The sequence below is a fragment of the Drosophila montana genome, unplaced genomic scaffold (assembly GCF_035044405.1).
Source record: "Drosophila montana isolate Dmon_TW-CO22-7 unplaced genomic scaffold, ASM3504440v1 contig_1455_1, whole genome shotgun sequence".
Classification (NCBI taxonomy): Eukaryota; Metazoa; Arthropoda; class Insecta; order Diptera; family Drosophilidae; genus Drosophila; species Drosophila montana.
The window spans coordinates 578,180-600,924 of NW_026996406.1; the positions used below are offsets into that span (position 1 = coordinate 578,180).

Consider the following 22,745-nt stretch of genomic DNA (forward strand, 5'->3'; position numbering starts at 1 on the left):
AACGTATGCATGTTAGCTGAACAGAGCTAATGACCATGGTCAAAATTGTGGCTTTGACAAAAATTGGTTTGGATTAAATCAAGTTATGGAAGATTAAAGTCTAGAAAGAGGAATTGCCAAAATAGTTTTTAAATTAAGCAAAATTTTTGTTTTGAAATAGATTTTTAGGCCTAACATATGCCATCCAGCGTCGTTTTATTTATAATATATAATATAATATTTATAATAACAATATATATATTTATAATAAGCAAAATCGAGTCCCCGAAATGACTTTAATTGAGATGCCAAATGGAAAAATCATGAACAAACTGATATTCCGCATGGAAATTGATTAGCTTCAGATAAGGTTATAAGTGAGCTATGCTCAAAAGAAATCTTACAATTTACTTGCTAAGCTAAGTACACTTTTTGTGCATAGTTTGGCAAAGGCTTTGATGATAATAACAAATCATGTGCGAGTACTTGTCATGGGCCTCAGCCAGTGCACTAATAAACACACGAGACGCGTGAGGCGATTGTCTGCCCGACTGTTGGTAAACGAGTGTGTATGCTTAGGTGTGTGTGCGAGTGTGTGTGCACACATGTGTGTGTGTGTGTGCGCAGTGTGTTTACCTGGCCAGCCATACGTCCGCATGCAGGTAATTTACGCGGCAGCTACCGAAATACGCTGACGTCGCAGCGCAGCTGTGGCAGGGGCAGGGGCAGGGGACGTTGCCGGGGCCGGGGCAAGACCAAAATAAAAAAAAATAAAACCAAGACGAAGCGCGGCCCGCAGTCGAGATTATTATCGCGCGCCAGAAACAGAGCCACAGCCAGAGACAGAGCCAAAGCCGAGTGCTGCGGGCAGAGCTGTGGCTGCTGCTGCTGCTGCTGCCACAACCACAAGCAAATCAACAGCAACAACAACAACAGCAACAGCAACAACAACAACAACGGCAACGGCAACACAAATGGAACGTCCGTTGCGCATGCGCTGCAAAGTCGAGCTCCGTCGACCCGTTGCCTCGAGCCTCGACGAGCGTCATTTTGACAGCGCGCACAATGCAAACCACGTTCCACTTAAGCGCAACAACAACAACACCAACAACAACAACAACAACAACAGCAACAACAACAGCAGCAGCAACAACAACAACAATAACAACTGGCTAAAGGATTGCCACAGCCACTTGGATAAGCACTTGCCAGCTCGGACCTCGCGCACAAAACTTATAAAGACGCACACACACCTATACACACTCACCTGTACATGTGTGTGTATAGGTGTGTGTGTTTGTGTGTGCTATATGCAGCGCAGACTTTAGGGCACTGCCACGGCCTCAACCTCAACCTCGGCATTGGGCTGCGTTCCGTGCTGCGCCTGCTTTCCACCAATGGAGACTTTCCCTTTGCTCTGCTCCGGAGCTGGTCTGGAACTCTTCGGCCTGGTGCTGGGGGTCTCTTCTGTCTCAGGTACAAAACGAGTTATCAGATTATTTGTTATTTGTCTGGGTCTCTGGCTGGCTGGCTGTGCTCTGCTGTTCTTTTTGGGTTCTGCTCTGTTTTCTTCTTGTAGTATGCTCTTCAAGTAGTTTTCAAGTTATGTCTCGCGTATGCAAAGCACGACAACAACAACAACAATAATAATAATAACAATAATGTGCGACGCGTTAATGATAAACACTCCAAACAAGAACAACAACAACAACAACAACCACAACAAATGAAAGGCATATTTGTTGCCCCCAACCCCAAAAATCCCATTCCAAAACTTTGGTAAAACTCAAAAGTAAGACCAGTAGCCAAAGCCGTTGCATTTAGTGGAGCTGCAGCTGAAAATGGGGGATTTGGAACTGAAATGCGGTCCACAGAAAATGAGACCTTAGCCACAGTATGACCTGGCTATAAGGGAAGCTAATTGCTGTTTGGCGCAAGTAAATATTTGACTTTGCTTCGGATACTAATTAAATTAAAATAATATTAGAGATATTCCGCATTTTGCGATAATTCTAATTACTGCAAATTGAGTTCTATTAAAAAAGATAAAACCTAAAATGAATTTTCTTTTAAATAAATATAGACTATCTCAGATACTATCTATAACATGATTAAAGCAGTTCCCTATTATAGCAAAAATGCTATTGTTAAAAGTTTATTTGAGTTTGTTGACTTATTAAGATTCTAATTCTAAAAACTACATAAAGCAAAAAGGAACAAAATTTAGATTGGACTAGGAATAATTTATAATGTCATTTGGGATATTCCATATTAAAAAATAATAATGGATAATTCTTTTATAGGCAGAACTAATTTAAGCACAGTTTATGAAGCGCTCCTTACGGGATAAATCTTTTTAAATTTATGAACAAATTATATTATCATTAGAGTCATTCTGTAAGAAAAAATGCCATAGTTCATTATCAGAAGTCCATGGAGTTGCATTAACTGCCCAGTTTATAGAGCAATTGCCATCAAATAATTAGAAAAGGAATATTAATTAAGTATCAAAATATCTTTAGGGGTATTCCCTGTCACAAAATGATACTATAGATTATTATTGTAAGAAAAGTTGCATCAACTGCGAAGTTTGTGGTTGGTTTTCACGCCTTAAGTTTTCGATTTGATATATAACATTAGGGCTAGTCCCTGGGATATACCAGATATGGATAAGCAAAATTTAAGATCTTATCTAGAGATGTTACTATGGAGTATTTGATTAGACATTAGATCCATTTGAAAAATAACCTAATTACATTCATAATTCAACTAAAAATGCACCCCTGTATTTCATAAACCTTAAGACTATACAACCTGCACTTATATACCCTTTGCAGTCATATCTTTCACAGGGTATGCTAACTTATGCAATGCACAAAAGAGCAATAGGTTAAAGAAGAACGCATGTGACAGGCACAACATACCCCAATGCTGTCATATTTTTACAGGCTATACAAAATCAAATAATAACAAAAGCGCGCAAGACGGTAGCAACGGCCACAGTAGCAACAACAACAACAACAACAACAACAACGAGGAGCGTCGCGCAAAGATATTTATGCTGGCCATACCACAGTTTGTATGTGTGCGTGTGTGTGTGTGTGTGTGTTTGAGGCTTTAATGCGTTACGTGAGTGAAAAATATATACACTTATGTTTATATGAAAACTGAAAATTAGTTTTTGTTGCCGTTGCCGTTGCGGTTCGGCCCGCTGAGGCCGACGGCCAGAAAGGTCGTCGCGCGGGGTCAGGCTGCAGAGGCTGCTCAGCTGTTGTTGTTGTTGTTGCTGTTGTTGTTGCTGCAGCTTAACGAACGCATTGTAGGCCATGATGCGGCAAGAAATTCAAATGTAACCAACTTCCCCCTCCACCCACGATTTGCCCCACTCGAGGCCGCCTTCGTTGTTATTATGGGCACGTGACAACTGCGCCCACGCCCGCGGTCAGTCTTGGACGCTCACGCATGCGACTACGCTTTGGATGTGGGCGTGGGCGTGGGCATGGAGATGGGGGGCGTGGGCGTGGGCATAAACGCTGGCCAATTGGGCGTACCTTTGAAAGTGCTGCAGCAGCAGGGCATAACTGTTTAATTGTTGCTGAAAAATGTCAGCGGCATTTAAAAATGGGCAAACTCAATCGCCAGGTGACACACATTGTTGTTGTTGTTGTGGTTGTTGTGGTTGTTGTTGTTGTTGGTTGTTGTTGTAGTCGCATTCTAATTGCTGAAAAGACACGGCCTTAGCTTTCCATTGGCTTAATAATGCACTTATTTGTGCTGCTGGCCAAACTAGTTTCCGTTTAGATTTCTACCAAGACGCCAAGACGGAAAGTTACAAATGTGGCCCCAACCTCCCCGCCTCCCCTTCCACACCTCCCCATCACCATTCGACGGACGCTGGAAATGCGTATGAAATTATACGAAAGCAGCAAAAAGACAACAACAACAACAGCGACTTCTACAACAACAACAACGTCGGCGTAGACAACGTTGCCGGCAAAACTTCAGCTGAGAAATAGAAAATCACCGGAAGTCATTATACAAAAACTTGTTGTTATCGATTGGTTGGGCGATATACTACAAACACACACACACACACACATGCACAGCTCATACTTATACAAGCGCACGCACTTGGAGATTGTTGTACACCCGACAAGTAAACAACAATGTGATTTCATATGGTACAAAGAATTCCACTAAATTAAATATTTATCAAGGAGCTGGCACATGGAGATATATTACATGGAACAGGATATGGAATCTCTGATCTAAATGTATGATACGAATGAATGTTGCTTAGAGCTTATAATCTCCAGTAATTGTTGTACAGACGACAGAAGAATTGATTTTGATGTAGTATAAAAACCTCAAAGTAAAACAAGTTGTAAAGGAATGAAGAAATCGATAGATATAGTGCAGACTATTGTAGGATATATAATCATAGCATACACATACAGAAGATCACACAGAAAGGCTTCAAATCAGCAACAACGCTTTGATATAGTATAAAAAGAAAATTATCCTGGCTCAGATCTAGTCTGAGGATATAGATATGAAAATATAATGACTTCTCTCGCACGTAGTACATATTAAAATATATAGTTAAGGTCTAAAGAGCTTGGGAAATATGTACATATGAGAAAGCTGCTTCTTTCTACTTGATGATTCTTTTACACTCGAATGATTTATAGGATATTCACTTCAAAGGAAGGCCTGCGACGATTGAGAACTATTGTATACCCGACAAATACAAAAATTTGGCTTAGAAGCAAATATCATCAATGTTATCTATTATATAACTAGAACAATCTGATCCTACAGGTTACTAAAGAAAATGGTTCAATCAAGTTTAATGCCTTATTACAAATAATAACATAATATCAATCGTTTTAGAATAGTTAGATAATCAGAAATATTGTCTCTATTAGAATAGTAACATATTAAGGATATTTGTTATTGGGAAGCAAGATCAATATAATAAACTATGATTAAACGTAGTTTAGTCCTTTAAAATATTTGTTGCCCGGAAACAAAATCTATTTAATAGACTACTTACTATAATACTGTTTATTCATATAAAATATTTCTTACTGGGAAAAAACAACTATATTAATAAACTTCTATTATACATAGATTATTCTATTAAACAAATATTTTTCTACTCATCGCATTGAGGATTTCTTAAGAAAGATATGATGTAAGATATAAGGGTCACAGATCGCTCAGATCTTAATCGAATATGGGTTTAAACCTTAGATAACTTTCTTTTTAACCTTTCTTCAGTCATAGAGAGAGATCCTAGAGCTAACTTCAGCTTCTCATTAAATTTCGTGTTAGTTTTAAATAAGTTAAGTGAGCTGTTGGTAAAACATATTCGACACTTTTGTGGGGTGTGCGCGTGCTGCGTCTATATTAATCATTTTTTGAGCGAGCCCATCCGCTGTTTGGGCCCATCCGCTTGCCAAGTGGGTATTGGGATCAACTTTGGGCTGCGTATTACCAACCACAATGCTCGGCGCGACAAGGTCAGGGGAAAGGCCGTTAACAACAGGCACTTGAAATGTGTTCGTTCCCTTTGGATTTTTCTCTCTCTCTTTTTACAAGAATAAAATATTGCACACAGCTGCAGCAGCTCAAATGGACCATATAACTTTCAGAGCAACTGTTGTCGCTGCTGCTGCCGATGCTGCTGCTGCTGTGGTTTAGCTTATAAGACTTCAGCAGAAGGTAGCAAAAGTTAAGGCGAAGGTAAACTGAGATTTTTGCTGACCAAAGACAGACCGCAAAGCAGAGAGCACGCACATGGCATATGGCCAGACACCGACTCCGACTCCGACTGCCGAGAGGGGTTACTTTGACTGCGTGGCGCACTTGCGCCCAAAAATCAACGACAACAACAACAACAAGAGTAACAGGAGCAACAGCTGCGTTGATTGCACTTACCTCCCAGTGGCTAAACATTAGCTGGGGACAGGCCAGGCCAGATGTCTGTTTGCGCATCTCCTGGGCAAAGTTGAACGATTCGATGACGGGCAGCAGGCAGGTCACTGCGAAATTGCCGCTGCCCTGGGTTAGGTCGCCCGATAGGATTTTGCCATGACGTCGTCCAATAACCGCATACATTTTACCTGCAAAGAGAGCAGCAGGCAGCAAAGAGTTGTGAGATTAATAAATGTCGGTACAAAATGTACAAAAATAAAATAAATAAACATATGCGAACTTAAAATAAATGATATTTATTGGAATATTACTTAAATGAAATGTTCACTAAAGTGCGAAATAATTAAAATGAAAATTTTTATGTTAAAAATATAAAAATTTAAAAAAAAAAATAAAAGAAATATAATGTAATATTTAATTTAACATTTCAAACGAAATGAATGAAGCGTAGAATATCTGATGAAATATTAATTTAAAATAAATGGGAAAGAATTTCCAAAAAGCTGTATTTCAGTTCGGAAAATTAATTCATAATATTTCACTGAATGAAGGGACATTTATTGTTTATGTTTCGAATGAATTCGATCAATATTAATCAATACTTTTTCTTTTTGGGAACTGAATTTGTCCAAGAACTCTACTGTGTGAATTGTCAACCAAATAAAAGACCCTACATTTGGAACGATAAGAATGTTGGCTAGTGGAATTCAGTTGAAAATAAGCTCAATTTGATAGAAAATACTTTTTATATAGAAATATAAGAACTGAATTTGTCCAAGAACTATACTATGTGAATTGTCCGTCAAATATAAGACCCCACATTTCGAATGATAAGAATGACAGTTAGTGGAATTCAGTTGAAAAGAAGCTCAATTCGATAGGAAAATGTTGCCAGAATTTCGGCTTGCCATGGCTCCGCAGCAGGCCCCAACTAAAGCTCGGTAATGAAAATGGAAACGAAATGAAATCTTATCGCTAGGCCCATAAAAATTGGCGCGCTTTCTTAAGAAGCGCGCGCTTTTCGCTTGAACTGGCCACCATACTCCAATCTCCAACCTGAGGCCGAAGAAGACGAGTCTCAGATTTGTTTTCTTGCTTATTTTTGGCATGCGCGCGAAATTAAACAACCAGCCGAGCTGCCAGCAGCAACGGAGGCAGCTTAAAAAAAAAACCCACAAAAGCAACAGCAAGAAGAACAACAACAACAACAGGGAGAAGCGGCCGCGGCAGACAATGTCGCTGGGCAGGAATTAGTTTCCGGTCGTAGTAAAAATGACAAAAACAACAAACGAGTAAAACAAAAAAACAGAAATAAAATAAACACAAGCAAAAACGGCCAAAAGGATGCATCGTTCGACGCATTGGCCGGCCGCAGGCCTCAGGCGACGGGGCAAGCGCTCAGCACGCGAGCCGGCTGCAGTGCAAACGAGCAGCAACAGCAGACACATAGATACCCACGCACACACAGATGCACACGCACACCAGGGATGCTGTGCTGCCGGCGTCGCTGCTCACAACATTCATTCATTTATAGCAAACGCTGCGGCCGACGTCGCCGTCGCCGTCGCCGTCGCAGTCGCTGTTGTGTGTGTGTGTACGTTCATTCAAGTCTTGGCCACACAGATACTCGTTTACACACACACACACACGCGCGCTGTTCGCTCGGCGGCAGTTGAAGTTGCCGTCGCTCGTTTTTCTGTTTGATCAGTTCGAATTGTGAGGTTGCACAGAGCAGACGACGAGCAAAAGTTGACCGCGTGCCACAAAACTCGTTGAGACGCGTGTTTTTCAGTGTTTTTTTATCAAAATATTACAACGATATCGAAACAAATCGAAATACTATATACGTGTGCAGCAATAATCGTTAATTAATTCAACGCTAATCGTTCGTCGATCGTTGCCTTAAACCTGATTTTTATAATTTGTAAATTGATCGCGTTATTTGTGCCTCGCGCTTGCTCTCTGTGTGTGTGTGTGTGTGTAGCATGTTGCCAGCCACTGGGCCAGGCGGCCGTTGCTGCTGACCAAGGCTAATTTAAACCAGCAACAAAAACAACAACAAACTGCAATTGTAGCCAAAGCACAAACAGACACAAAATATATATATACATATATTAAAAAGAAAAACAATCAACGCTTCGATTTGCCAACGACAACGGAGGCTGTTGCTTACAAAAAAAAAAAGCCCACAAAAAAAAGTGTCAATTACAACAACCGCAGCCGCACAACACACCCAAACACACACACACACACACTCGCACACACACACATAGAATGGCCAGCTTAGGTGCGCATTCGCTGCTGCTGTTGCTGCGGCGGCGGCTTATGTTGCTGCCGTTGCCGTTGCTGTTGCTGCTGTTGCTGCTGCTGCTGATGTTGACAGGCGGCGCAGAGAGCACGCGCCTGCCGCTGGAGGTGTACGAGCTGACGCCAACGGCCAGCGCTGACAGCGATGCCAAGCACAAGAGCTTGGAATATGTCATCTACGATCCCAAAGAGCTAACAGGTGCGCCCAAGGCGGCAGCCACAGCAGCAGCAACAACAACCAGCAGCACGGCGAGGCCAAGCAGCGAAAAGCCGCTAACTATTGCCGTGGTCAGCATCTCAGCGGAGCAGCAGCAGCAACAGTCGGAGCTGGAGCCTGCCGCACAGGCGGGGCGACGTGCGCGCCAAATGCTGCAGCAGCAACATCGACTGAGCGGCAGCAGCAGCAGCAACAAGCATGCGCACAGCGTCAAGGATCTGCGCATACTCTACCAAGTTGGGGTAAGTAAACAGAGAGGGAGAGAGAGGGAGAGGGAGAGGGAGCTGCTAATAACAACAGCAACAGTTGCTGCCTTTTCGCATTGATCTATGCAAACAACTTGTCGGCGATTGCATAATGCAACAGCAACAGCAACAGCAGCGACACCTGCTCCAGCGACTTGCTGGCCAAGTTAGTTGTTGTTGTTATTGCCATTTGTAACTGGCTGTTAGCCCACGCCAAAAAGTTTTAGTGAAAAAATAAATGCCGCCAACAGCAGCAGGTTTTCGACTTGGGGCTGTGGCTGTAACTCGCTTTGGGCATTGTCTATATTTAGCTGCCGCCCTATAGAGATTGACGTTCTTAAAAGCCATTACACTTGACACCCACCAAAACGGGGCACATTTAATTGCAACTGCAGCAGCAGCAGCAACAGCGACAGCAGCAACAGCAGCGGCAGCAGCAACATCGCTCGCTTTAGATGAAAAATGAAAGTTGTTTGTTGCCTCGCAATGTTTTCCATGACAACGTTGCTGCTGCTGTTGTTGTTGTTGTCGTCGCATTTGATCAATTAAACTCAGCGCTGAGCAATTGCGATACCTTATAAAACAATTAGCGCTGCGGGTCAAGAGTTCAATATATGTTGAGGCACGAACAACTGGGCCCATGACTAAGCCAAGCTCGGCTCCGATACGATCTTTCCACGAAAAAACTTTGCTGTAAAAAGCAACAACAGTTATTCAATCAAACTTATTTGTAACCGAACCCATAAATCAAGCAACTAGCTGCAGTTTTTTTTCCCTATACATGCTCAGCTTAAATCATAGACTCGTATCCAGCAAAACAAAAAAAAAAAACACTCCCTAGTTGGCTGAGGCGTGAAATATCAACAACAATCAACACAAAAATATTGACACTCTAAACAAGTCAAAGAAATGAGGCTAACTGTACACTGAGAGAAATACTTTTTCTAACTTCGAAGTTATAGCAATCGTTATAAGTAATGCAAACATAAAGTCGGAAATAGGAATCAAGGCAAAAAGCAAATTGTTCAATTTATTAAACTATAAAAGTTGTTTCTTTAATGAGCCTAAAAATGTGATCAAAATAAGCCAATAATATTCTGATATTTTAAAAATAATCCTTATCAACTAAAGCCTCCCAACTTAACTTGAGATTCTTCTATTTAATTAAATATTCTTTTTCTTTCATTGGAACAAATATTTTAAATAAAATTTGCTAAAAACTTTTAAAAACCAGCCAAAGAGTAAAGCAAATACAGTTGAAATAATGTTGCTAGAACTTACTATGATTTTCTAGCAGTCAGCTGTAAGATAACTTCCTGATACGAAAATCAAGATTAAGAAGAACTTATAAGAAATGAATATATACATATGTATGTTAGATATGCTGTCTTTCGGAAAATCTCCTATTTTGTTCTACTTTATTTTCATTTTTCCTGAAGTTACGAACCAACTATATTCATAACTAGAGAATTTCTGAAGTAATAGTCTAGAAATAATAGTATTTAACCAAAGAATTTCTGAAGCTAAAATAAAAATATTTAACTTAAGAATATCTGAAGCTAAAATAATGATATTTATAAATATTTGCAATCTTCTGGAAGAATTCCCAAGAAAATATGTATAAAGCTGTTGCTAATCTTGACTTCTTCTAAAGTTAAGAATACTTTTCTTACAAACATATTGTATATATATTATAGCGTAAATTCTGAAATACAACTCTTATGATTCCCAACTAGATTTTCGAAGATTTTCGCTACTTATTAAACGTAGTAATCCAATCACAACTCAAAATCTAAATCTCTATTTCCTGACACATATCTCAGACTTGTTAGAGCCTCCAGCTAGATCGCAGCAGCTAAAAAACACACATAGCTACCGCTACGGCTGGGTCCGGCATGGCTCGGCGACGCGCCATCAGCGTGGCCCATAAATTTCAAAATCCGTATGTCTGCAATAAATTTTGGAAGGCATAAAAAGCAGGACGCAAGCAGAACGCCTAAAATAGAAAAAAAGCCAAAATTCCTGTTCGAAGAACAAAACAAACGCTAAGAGAAGCGCAGAGAGAGGCAGTGCGAGTGAAAGAGGGAGGGAGAGAGAGAGAGAGGGAGCTGGATAGATAAAGTTTTTTTCTTTGCAGAAGAAAACAAAAAGTTCCCATGCTTAAAAGCGCTAAACATTCAGTTCCGGTATTTAAAAATGTTTTCAACAATAATAACAACAACAGACAGGAACGTGAAGCGACTAGCAGCAGCAGCAGGGAGATTGTTGTGTGTGCAAGCGAGAGAGAGCTACAGAGAGTTGGAGAGAGAGAGAGGGGCATGAGGAAAGGAGGGGGGGGGTCGGCCAAAGCTGAATGAAAGAAAATTCATGAATGAAATACGACGAAGCGCGATGGCAAATGGCGTTGCCAGCGCGCGATGAATGAGCGAGAACTGTGACGTTCGAGGAGTGAGAGGAGGAGGAGGTGCGAGCGGGGAGGGGAGGGGCCAGGAGACGACGGCGACGACGACGACGAATGAATGAAAACGTAAAACTGTGATGGGACGGCAACGCCGACTGCGACAGCGACGCCGACAGCAACTGCGACTGCGTTTCGCTTCGCTGGGCAAGTCAATCTATGTATGAATGGCAAAGCGACAGAGCGTCCAAATGTTTGAATAGGTAATGCCAACAACAACAACAGCAACAACAACAACAACAACAACAACAACGCTGATTTGTTGGCCATATACAAGCAGATCAGCTACGCATATTTGGCTTAAACAAGTCGAAGAGTTGTCGCTGTGCGCGTGGCATGGCTAAAAGCGTCTAAAACCCAAGCTGTTGCTGGCTGACGCCAACAACAACATAACATGAATGACATGTTGTTAAGATCTTGGCATGAGTTAGGCAAAGTGGCCTGGCCGAGCTGAGAATTCCAATTGACTGAGAAATGCATAAACAAATCAAGCATAAACATGTCTCAGCTGACAGACGGACGGACAGTCGAACGGACAGACGGACGGACGAGCGGAGCCAGACACGTGGGTGCTTTTATTGTTATTGTTGTTTGCCAGCCAGGTGTGAAAACGGCATTTTTATTTATTTTTTTTTATACGGCCAACTGTGCGTATGCGCAATGTGAGCCACAGTTGTTGATCGAAATGCTCGAGCCACGCCCTTTGTTTTTTATTTCAAAAAAAGAAGAAGAGAAACAACAATGGCCCCAACTGTCTACAATTTTGTATTTTTTGCTATCTTGAGCATTTTTATGATAATTCCGCCGCAGGCATTCACAATAAAAGTGTCGTCATAAAAATTTACGAGCCTTGTGATAACTGGCTTTCAAAGCCGAATCATGCTATATTATATCCTACAATCATGTGTGTGTGTGTGTGTGTGTGTGAGTATGTTGCTTTTGGTAACCCGAGCTTGAAGGTCGTTATGGCCGTGTGTGTAACTGATCTCTGGCCGTAAATCATCTTCAATGTGGAAGTCGCGTTAATCAATAATCACGAGTTATCACGACTTACAAACGCGCATTCCTAGCTTTTATTGTTGCCAGAGAGACGACTTCCAGAGTTCCAGTTCGAAGCGTAGCTCATATTACGACTTCAACTTCTCGAGGGGTTTCGTTTTTTATTTTCGCATTCTTTTAGATTATTTTTTTTTTTTTTCTTCATGCCTTTCACGTCGGGGGAATGTTTTTTATGCTAAATTTAGAAATTATTCAATGTGGATTCAAAGCGAAAACAAGAAAAACAAAAAACAAAAAAAAAAATCAAATGCCCGAAGAGAGTAGACAATAATAATAACAACAGCTATGTCTGGCATAAATCATGCACTGAGCGAAAATTATCGAAATCAAATCGAATAAAAAGAAGAATAAATATTCAAAAAACATAGACTTTGGACTTTTTATTATGCCAAAAAAGAAATCAACAAGCACAAGAAGCAAAAGTTCTTAGCTGCGTTTAGCATATCAAATACACTGAGCGAAAAATTGTTTTAAAAGAACAACAAATATTTAAAATATATAAATAAAATGTGTTGAGTAAAGGCCCAGGACTTTCTATAACATTCTAGAAAGAATTCAGCCGCACGCCAAGTCTCATACACTGAGCGAAAAGGTTGAAATAAGGAACAACATGTATTTTAGAGCACTTGCCACTTGCAGCTTTTCTCGCGGTGCACTTATGAGCAAACATATTTTTAATAATGTCTAACGCATTAGCATAAAACGCACAACAACAACATCAATGACAACAGCAACCACAACAACAACAACAACAACAACAACAACAACAACAACAACAGCGACAGCGACAACATAGCACAATTATTCACCTAAAAAAAATTCCAGTTCACAATTTTTAGTGAGCTCCATTCAGAAAAATGCCTGAAAGCCAACTACAACCTGAGCCAACGGATGCTCGGATACCGAAAAACTAGTTTGCCCACTTTTTTATTTTTTTTTACCAAGTTGTTGTTGCACCTATTGCTGCTGCTGTTGTTGTTGCTGTTGTTGCTGTCGTGTTGCTCGGGGCAATCGGCTCAAGTTTGGAGCTGGCGCGCGCGCCAAGTCAACTTATTTTTTTTTATGCGACTTGTAACAATTTTTGATAAAATACCAAATGAAAAACACATACGAATTCGATGGCTGTATCGAAATGTTGCTGCTGGGTTGCAAGAGCAACACATTGGAAAAGCTAGCGGAAATGTTGCTCTGATCATCGTTTGCTGTTGCCCAGTTTCCGTTTCAGCCAAGACCTTGTTACAGTTATTGACGGACACGTTCCAATTTGGTTGCTTCTGCCGTGGCTTGTTGTTGCTGCTGCTGCTGCTGTTGTTGTTGCTGCTGTTGCTGCTGCTATCTGTAAGTGTGCTAATTACGTGCCAAAGGCGCATTGTTTACAGCGGCTGGCGACGGCAGCAAAAATAAATAACTATAAATACGCAAACGGGGCGCGTATTGCTGCTGCCGCCGCTGCCGCTGCTGTTGTTGTTGATTCATTCATTCATAAAAACCGCGCGCGAGCAATAACAGCAACGGCAACAACAACAAAAACAACAACAGCAACTGCGCATGTGTTCATTAAACAAAACAACAGACTGGTTTGGGGGGGCCGCGTGGCGGGCAGCAACTGCAACTCGATCGTAATTAACAGACGAAGCGAGCGATCAACAAAAAAAAAAACAACGTCCACAACAAAAAGCTACGCGCAATTGTTGCTGCTGTTGCTCGGTTGCTGTCATTCATTAAAAATTGCGAAAAACTGCGGCAACAACAGCAACAACAACAAGCAGCAGCAGCAGCACGCACACGGCAACAACAAGCGGCAGCAACTTTTCATTCATAAAAATGCTGAAAACAGCAGCAACAGCAACAACAACAACAACAATAGAGCAGGCAGCCAAGATTGATTTATTTAGCAAAGCGTAAAAGGAGACAACAGCAGCAGCAGCAGCAGCAGCAGCAGCAGCAGCAGCAGCAACAGTTACCGCCAGCAACATGTTTACAGACCGGCAGCAACATTTTGCGGTTTGGCTAAAGCAACAATTACAAAGGCAACAACTATGCCACGTTGCTGTTGCTGCTGCAGTTGTTGTTGTTGTTGTCTCCCCTTTTTGTCTGTATGAATGAATTGCTTTTTTCCGTTGCGGCTGAGGATGTGCAACAGAATGTGAATGCGAATGCGAATGTGGATGTGGATGTGGTTAGTGGATGTCCGTGTGCGTAGACGTTTATTAATTGTGACGATCAACAAGCTACGCAAAATCCAATGTTGCTGCCGCTGCCAGCAACAGCAACAATAACAATGGACAACGGCAGCAACATGCTCGAGCGAGATGCCCACTTCAGCTGCAATTGGCCCGCAAACTGGCAAACCAGTTCCCCAGCAGCGTTCCTAACCAATCCATAAACTATACAACTTCCCCCGACCCCCCCCCCTCTCACCCCTCTCACCGCCTCAGTCAGAGTTGCCCCGCAGCTGCCGCAGCAACCCCTGCACAATGACGACGTCCAGTGACCGTTTTTTTTTTTGTTTGTGCTGCGGTTGCTTCCTTTTGGCATTTTTGCGCTTTTATGAATGAAATTTTTTTGTTTTGCCACAGCCTATACCCCTTGAAAATTGTTTGAAAATGGGCATGATGAGGTTGAAGTTGTTATGCAGACTTGGGGATCATTTTTGGAGGAAAATGAATGAGGAGGCAGAAATGTGCCATATATCACAGATCAATGTATGAATATAATGTATTAATATATAATATATAATGTTGAATTTGGCGACCTTTCCATTTTATAATTATTTCTTTGCCGGACCTCGAGCCAGCCAAAGAAATAACCAAATAATAATATATATATAACTCCTTCCATTTTTGGCTTTCAGAATTTTCTCGAGTATTTTAAGAGGTTTTGCTTCAGCATACAAAGATATATTTCACATCTAACATGGACTTAATTTTTCAACCCTAAAACTAGATGTCATTTTAGATGATCCAAATGATTTTTTGGTATCCGCAGAAGTTTGATTAAAATTTGTATGCCTCTAAAACATAAAGCATAAAATGTAATAAACATAAAAGTTATTCAAGAATAAACTGAGCTGAGAAGCTGGTTAAAGTTAGGATCTCGTATAACGACAATTGAAAGCCGGCTACAGGGCATTGGTTAGTCGTTCAACCCCGACTGAAGCACTCTTGGTTGTGTTTTTATTTTGCCGTTGAGGTTGGCAAGTTTCCGTTAAGGCGCGCCAAAGTGGCACGGCCAGTTCCCAGTAAGCCAAACTCCCCCCCTGCCCCGGCCGGGTCCTAGCCACCGCAGGCCACATTTAAGCTGGAACTCAGAGCCAGACCCAGACTCAGACCAAGTCCAAGACTCGGGCTATGCAAAATATGTGTGCGGCAGGCGAAGAATAAGAACAGAATCAGCTTACTTCCGGCTCGCTGTCCAGAGAGGCAATCGGCCCAGGCCCAGGCCCAGTCGTAGTTCTAAATGTTTTCATTGGAATTTCTTGGTTCGAAACGAAAGAAGAAAATACAAACAAATAACCAAACAATTTTGAGAGGCGGATGAAGATTAAGTGGATGCTGTGTTGGAAGTTGCGGCCCAAAACAACTTCCGTGTGACTTCCGCACGACGGTTAGAAGCTTCTGCCAGCCGCCGCTTCCGCTCCGAAAAAAACAGAAAAAAAACAATTTCCAATTTTAATTGAATTTTCGTGTAAACAGCGTGAGGTGACCAACAAACAGCCCCAGACATAGGCTGTGCATCTGTGTTAGATCTGGCCACATGTGCGACGCCAGATTGCATAATTCTTGCGCATGGGGAAAATGTGGAAACAACAAGACAACAACAAAAAACTAGTAATAATACAAGTAAGAGGAAATGTATAGAAAAATCATTAACGCACAGACAAAAGATAACAGTAGAGAGCCCCGCATAGACAACAGATTGTTGCACGGGCAAAACTACCTGCCACAGCAACGGCAGCCGCCTGGCACAAGTGTCTAACGGCTACGAAGATCAGCTGAAGCAGCAGCGTCTCGGCGGCGCATGTGCAGCAGCCGGCGTCCGTCCGTCGGTCCGTCGGTGCGTCCCACGTCATCCGCCGTTCGTGTGCGTCTTTGTGCGTCAACGCCCTCATGGGAACCAAACACCGATCCCTGCCAGCCGCACTGACATGCCCAAGCATTTCTTTAGGCAGCTCTTCCGGCATTCGAGAAATTTATGTCACTGATTGGCAACACACACGCATACACACACACACGCACACAAAGCAGGTCGATCCTTTGTGGCATGTCCTTTTGTTGGCATTTTGCGCGCGTCATGTCAAGCCGTTTGGGTTATTGATAGCGGCAGGTGCAGCAGCCAGTACCCACTGTCTACAGTACACACTGCCTATCAGCGCAACAGCCAGCCAGTCAGTTCGTCCGTCAGTTAGTTAGCTCCACAGGCTCAAATTACGCTGTCGCCGCTAAGCGACAATCAAAGGCTTCCCCCAAGCCGGCTGGCTAATGAATGGCAGCCAGAGCAGCAGGCGGGAGGGAGCAGGGGGCAGGGGCAGGGGGCAGGGGCGGGCTGGGACTCGGGCTGGAGCCAGCGTAAAGACAAAAGCCCAAGCACGATGCATTGGCATGCCAGCTATGCAACTGACTAAATTACGCTCGCCCCTCGCACTCCCGATTGGCAGCCATAGAACAAGCTGCAATGTTATAGACAGCAATGCTCGACTGAGGTGTACCCTGTAAGAAGTGTTTGCTGTCTTTCCGCTTCACTTTTGCATATATTATTAAGTTGCTTATTAAGAAGACAAACAGATATAACACTATGTAAGAAAATTCCTGAAAGAGAAGTTATCGAAGTTTTCTGGAAACAGAAATATACTCTCTTATTGTTTAATATCAGAGAAGCCCTATACCAAAATTTGATAACTAGAGCTCTTATAATTCACAGATTCAATTAAAGGGAAACCTGGCTAGTTTGGCAAGAAAACGGATATTTACATACTTAATGTAAAATATAAGTATGGACATACTAAATTTTCTGACTCTAGGTCGAATAGTTTCTGAGTTCAAATAGATGCCTACACAGTTATATATAATATATATATTATCCTTTATCGGTTTAGAGCATATTCTATCACAAACGTTTCTCAGGTTTAGGAATCAGAAAAGTTAGACCTTATTGATTAGCATTAGGTCTAATAGTTTCTCAGGTCAAATATATACCCAGACCATTATTTATATTTTCTTGCTGGCAATAGTTTCTGAGTTCATAAAGACTATAATATCCTATCATAATATATCTATTCCCTTTTATCTTTCCTTCTTCTATCTAACACAAACGTTTTCCCCATTATCATGCCACACCTTCTCATTCGCTCTCTTTTAACAGGGTATACAGAATATTGTATAAGTCATTGTCATCTTTGTGGCAGCAGCGCTTCCGGTGCTCAACTCTTGTGGCGCAGAATTCCAAGCATGCCCCCAGCCACATGAGGCATGACAAGCGGCAGTCGCTTCTTCTTCTTCTTCTACTTCATCATCATCATCTTCTGCTGCTGCTTCTTCTGCATTTTTGGTGGGGTTGTGGGGGTTAATTTGATTCAATTAAACGAGCGTGCGTAAAACCCTTTGACAGCTCTTAAAGCAGCTTCAAAAACCGAAGCTCTTGCTGCAGTTGGGGAAGTCAAAAGTTGTTCGGTGCTTGCCGCATCACGTTGCATGGTCGCCGCCATTCATTTGTCTGCTGCTCTCGACTTCCGCTGCGCCCTTTTGGCCCCTGCCACATTTGGCTTTTTCTGTCTCCTCTTGCACTTTGACACACATGAGGCTAATTGTTTGTGGAGCGCGCGCGTGCTGAGCTCCGAGCAAATTATAAAGTGTCGCAGCAGCAGCAGCAGGCAGCAGGCGGCAGGCGGCGGCGACTCCACGTGTGCCCCACCCTTTTGCTCGCGTTAAACCGGATATCCGGTCTGTGTCTGTGTCTGTGTGAGTTTTGTTTTTCTTTAGCAGCAGCAACTTTTACTGTCTGGGCATAAACTTTCTTGGTTCTTGGCTTTGACTGCGACTTCTTCGGCTTGTTGTTTATCTTTCGGGCAAAAGGGGGCATGTTTGCCCCATTCTAACACACACAAATTTTGCTTATCAATATGGTAAACTCAGCGGGTGTGTGTTTAACGGCTTCTCAGAAGTGCCACTTCCAGGCGCAGCATGATTCCAGCTACCCCCAGTTGAGGTAGCAGAGCAGAGGAGGGAGGGGTGGGGGCTGTCAATAAACATGCTCGAATTTCAAAGAATTTCCCACGCTGCTTACAGCCCGGCAGCAGCAGCGTAGACAGACACAGCTCCTTACATAAGCATATCCTGCCAGCACGACAAAGGTTTCCCTCAAGTGCCCAGCCCCCGGGAATTCCAATGGGGCATCCACATAATGCAAGGGCGCGTAAGGCATGAACAAAGCTTGGCATATGCTTAAAAAAAATGTTGTCAACAAAGGGTTAAGGCTAAACATGAGCAGGAACTAGCTGCAGCTGGCAGAACGGGCAGGTGCCGCCATTTATAAGAACAACCAACAACAACAACAACAAAAAGTAGGTCAAAAACGCGTGGGAAACGCGCGATTTTTTGCTTAATTTCCAGCAAAATGCGGAAGTAAATTGTGAGCGGAAGTAAATAAAACTAATAAACCAAAGCAGAGGACATTAGGGCAGACGGCTGTAACTTCCGCAATAGACGGAGAGGGAGAAAGAGAGAGGAGAGCGAGAGCGAGAAAGATAGAGAGAGAGAGAGGAAGCTAAAGGTAAAAGGTCAGGCAAGGCAACCTGTTTGGCTTTGGCTTTGCCTTACTTCCGGTTCGGCCCAGCGCAGTGCTAATCCCTTTTGAAAGAACACACACACATGTGCGTGTTTAAGTGTGTCTGTGTGTATGTGTGTGTGCTGCACTTACATATTTATTTACTTCCGCCAGGCGGTCGCCTGCACTAAATCACTTCCGGACTTCCGGTACGACACGGACGCGCTAAGTAAACGAAGCAGCAGCAGCAGAAGGAGAGAAGAGACGAGAGGAGAGGAGAGCAGGGGAGAGGAGACAGATAGTGTAAGGGAGTGGGATCAGGACGCGCAGGTAGCTGTGCTCGAGGCAGGTGCAACTCACTTCACAACGAGAACGCCTGGAAACGGCCTATTGATTTCATTATAAAAATAATTTGAATACAAATCAGTAAGAAATGGGGGAAAAAAACACAAAATCAAATTGAAATCGAAACCAAACAAAAGACCAAAAAAAAATAAAAAGCAAATTAAAATGCTCCAGTGGTGGGTGACCAACTAGAAGATACCCTATGAACAGGCATATATACGACATACAAATTATAAGGAAATATTTATAAAAAAATCCAATATTTTAAAATTTTGTAAGGTATCTAAAAAGTGAAATGTTTTTCATGTGTGTGCACTCCACGAGAACCTACATACCAAATTTAGTGCTTCTACCCTTTATAATCCTCGAGATATTCCGAAAAACACAAATTTATCAATTTCGAGAAAATGTTATAGAAGTTATCGAAGAGGAAAAATGTCTTATAATAGAAGCTACATTCAAATTTCGTATACTCTTATACTTCTTATACTCGTATACATCATTCAGATGGACCCAGTTAGTCGAACTGCTTTTGCCCATTTGGTTACAGGGTATAAAGAGTACCAAAACAGAAAAGGACCCAAGCCAGCGACAACAACATCTAGAGAGTTGTCAAAAAGGTACCAGTTGAAAGAAGTTTCACTTAAAAAATTGATTGCTTTCGATAATTTCATTGGAAACGTGTTGTTGTTGTTGTGTTTGTTCTGTTGTTGCTGTTGTTGTTGTTGCTCATATGCGTGCGTGTTGTTGTCGCCAGAGTGCCATACAATAAAATCAAATGAGAGGGATAAATGACAAGGGCAGAGGAGCACAACATAAAAAGCCAGCGAATCGAGCGAGAAACAAAACAAAACTAAACTAAAAGTCCGCAGCTGCCAGTTGAATTTTATGTTTATAGCGCGTAGAGGATCAACAAGATACTAACATAAGCTTTTATGTGAACCAAGAGAGAGCTAGGAATAAAATAGGATTAAGTAAACAAGGTGTAAGGACATCCACACACACAGGACATTCGCTTCAACGGACAACAACATGCTTGGCGTTTGGAATTCAATTAATGAAACGTATCTGCTTTGGATGTTTACAGAATGGACTCGGAGCAGCCCAAACAAACAAACAAACACACCCACATAAGCTGGAGGGTTAGAGGGTTGATATGGCATAGTTAGGATGGGCACATATGTTAATCAAGTTATATTTAGAAGCTGTTGTCCCTAAAGAACTTTTTTCGATACTCCATTGCCAAAAGGCAAATGGAATATATAGGATTAGTAGCAAGTAGTTTAGCTTGGGTTAGACAAACTGTTTGTCGACCGAGCAAAGAGTTCATATGTGATATGCATTTGGGTTAAGGTTATGATTTTCGTACCATTGCTTTCTTCTTGCTGGTTCTAATTAGCGAGTGACCCCTGTACTGTAAGGTTAGCTTATTATCTACTTGAGAGATGAGATCCATACACATATGTTTTTATTCAAACCTTGTCCACTTTTATGCTCTTAATCCATAATACCCAAACTTTTCAGCAACAGAGTAGCCCACAATCGGTAGCTGCCTTCTGCTCCAAGTCCAAATAGCTTCTGTCTAGTGTCTGCCTTTCACTTGGTCTCCCCTTCACCCCCTCGTTAAAGGGCAACCCCCCGGACTGTTAATGCTTTGAATGGCCTACGAATGGGCACTTCAAACTTAGAGCAAATCCAATGCCCGCTCTTGTCGGGCTCTTCGGCTGGGCAGTTCTTGGCTGGGCTATGAATGAAATTATTTCAATGACTCGTTCAGATTCGACGACGTGCTGCCACTTGGCTATGCAAATGTGGCGCACAAAAGAGGCGTATTTACAGTGCCTACAAAAGGAAAACTGAAATCAACTTGTCAAATTGCCAGTAAATAAGTTTCCCCATGCTCTGTTTTCTCTCCTACAGGACTCCGAGGCCGATTTGCCCGTGTGTGCACCGAATGCGGTCTGCTCCAAGATCGACCTGTACGAGACGCCCTGGATAGAGCGCCAGTGTCGCTGTCCCGAATCGAATCGCATGCCCAACAATGTCATAGTGCACCATCATGAGCACGCGCATGGCACGTTGACTGAGGGCCAGAAATTCCGAAGCTACTACGAGAAGGAGAAACTGTTGCAGCACAAGCGCCTGCTGCTGGCCGGGCACCAGGACAAGAAGTACGAGAGTCTGCATCTGAAGAAGCTCATGCAGAAACTGGGCGCTGTCTACGAGGACGAGCTGCAGCTGCCGTCTGCCGGCGACTATGTGGAACGCTCGCCGGACTACAATGAGGCGCTGCCGCCGGCCTACGAGCAGCTGGCGGACAATGAGCTGCCCCAGGCGCCAGCACGCGGCGCGACGCACATGCGTCACTCGGGACATCGCGGTCTGAAGGAAGCGGCCAGCTTCATTGGCGGCTGTCCGAGCAACCTGGGCGTGGAGGATGGCCATACCATAGCGGACAAGACCAGGCACTACAAGCTGTGCCAGCCGGTGCACAAGCTGCCCGTCTGCAAGTAAGTTCAACTCGGAGCTCTAGCTAACCCCCTTTGCACCCTTTGCTAAACCTGTTGCATCCGCTTTGCAGGCACTTCCGTGACTACACCTGGACACTGACCACCGCCGCGGAGCTGAATGTCACCGAGCAGATCGTGCACTGTCGCTGTCCCAAGAACTCGGTCACCTATCTGGCCAAACGCGAGCCGGTGCCCAACAGCAGCACATCCTATCGCTATCTATTCGCCTGCTCCCCGCTGACGGTAAGTTAGCCCCATCCCAAACCCAGTCAAATCTCTCCAGCTAAGCTCTGCTTCCTCTTCTACCTGCAGCGCCTACGCTGCCAGCGCAAGCAGCCGTGCAAGCTGTTTACGGTGCGTAAACGTCAGGAGTTTCTCGACGAGGTCAACATCAATTCGCTGTGCCAGTGCCCCAAGGGTCATCGCTGTCCCAGCCATCACACACAGTCGGGCGTTATAGCGGGCGAGAGTTTTCTGGAGGACAATATACAGACATATTCCGGCTATTGCATGGCCAACGATTGAACTGACGATCTAATATGATTGTATATGGGTTTATATAGGTTTATCTAGCACTCGACTGAGCCAATTGAGTCTCGCCAAGTTAACAATTAAAACTGACAAACTAAAACTACAAACTACAACTAATTTATGTGCATGTGTGTGTATGAGTGTGTGCGTGTGTGTGTGCGTGTAAAAAAGGTTTTTTGTTGCTACCAAAATTTGGTCATAAATCATAAAAAAAAATATATATAAAATAATAATAATAAATACGAATATTTAATTAGTTCTAAGGCGCAGTTTTGTTATACAAATCATTTGTAATAAATATTTATAAAGAGCGTTCTTAAATCTGTAACATAGCACACTATATAATTATACAGACCCCCCCCCCCCCCCTTCCCCACTTTGCCCACTCTCTG

At 42.8% G+C, this 22,745-nt stretch overlaps 2 protein-coding genes across 2 annotated transcripts in view; one reads left to right on the forward strand and one right to left on the reverse strand.

Annotated features, from left to right (window-relative positions):
• Positions 1-22,745, reverse strand: part of LOC135431703 (elongation factor-like GTPase 1) — a 96,097-nt gene that overhangs the window by 8,002 nt on the left and 65,350 nt on the right. The window contains exon 5 of the mRNA XM_064686960.1: positions 5,923-6,107. Coding sequence (XP_064543030.1) covers positions 5,923-6,107 — 185 coding nt within the window. The remainder of the gene's footprint in view (positions 1-5,922; positions 6,108-22,745) is intronic.
• On the forward strand, positions 7,647-22,569 carry aos (argos). The gene is made up of 4 exons (XM_064687404.1): positions 7,647-8,685; positions 21,233-21,822; positions 21,894-22,065; positions 22,135-22,569. The coding sequence occupies exons 1-4, from the start codon at positions 8,194-8,196 to the stop codon at positions 22,345-22,347; spliced, it is 1,467 nt and encodes a 488-aa protein (XP_064543474.1). The 5' UTR covers positions 7,647-8,193; the 3' UTR covers positions 22,348-22,569.

Coding starts and splice junctions, on each gene's coding strand:
- aos (XM_064687404.1), top strand. CDS start 8,194: ATGGCCAGCTTAGGTGCGCATTCGCTGCTGCTGTTGCTGCGGCGGCGG. Junction 21,823..21,893: donor CACAAGCTGCCCGTCTGCAA/GTAAGTTCAACT, acceptor TCCGCTTTGCAG/GCACTTCCGTGACTACACCT. Junction 22,066..22,134: donor TCGCCTGCTCCCCGCTGACG/GTAAGTTAGCCC, acceptor TTCTACCTGCAG/CGCCTACGCTGCCAGCGCAA.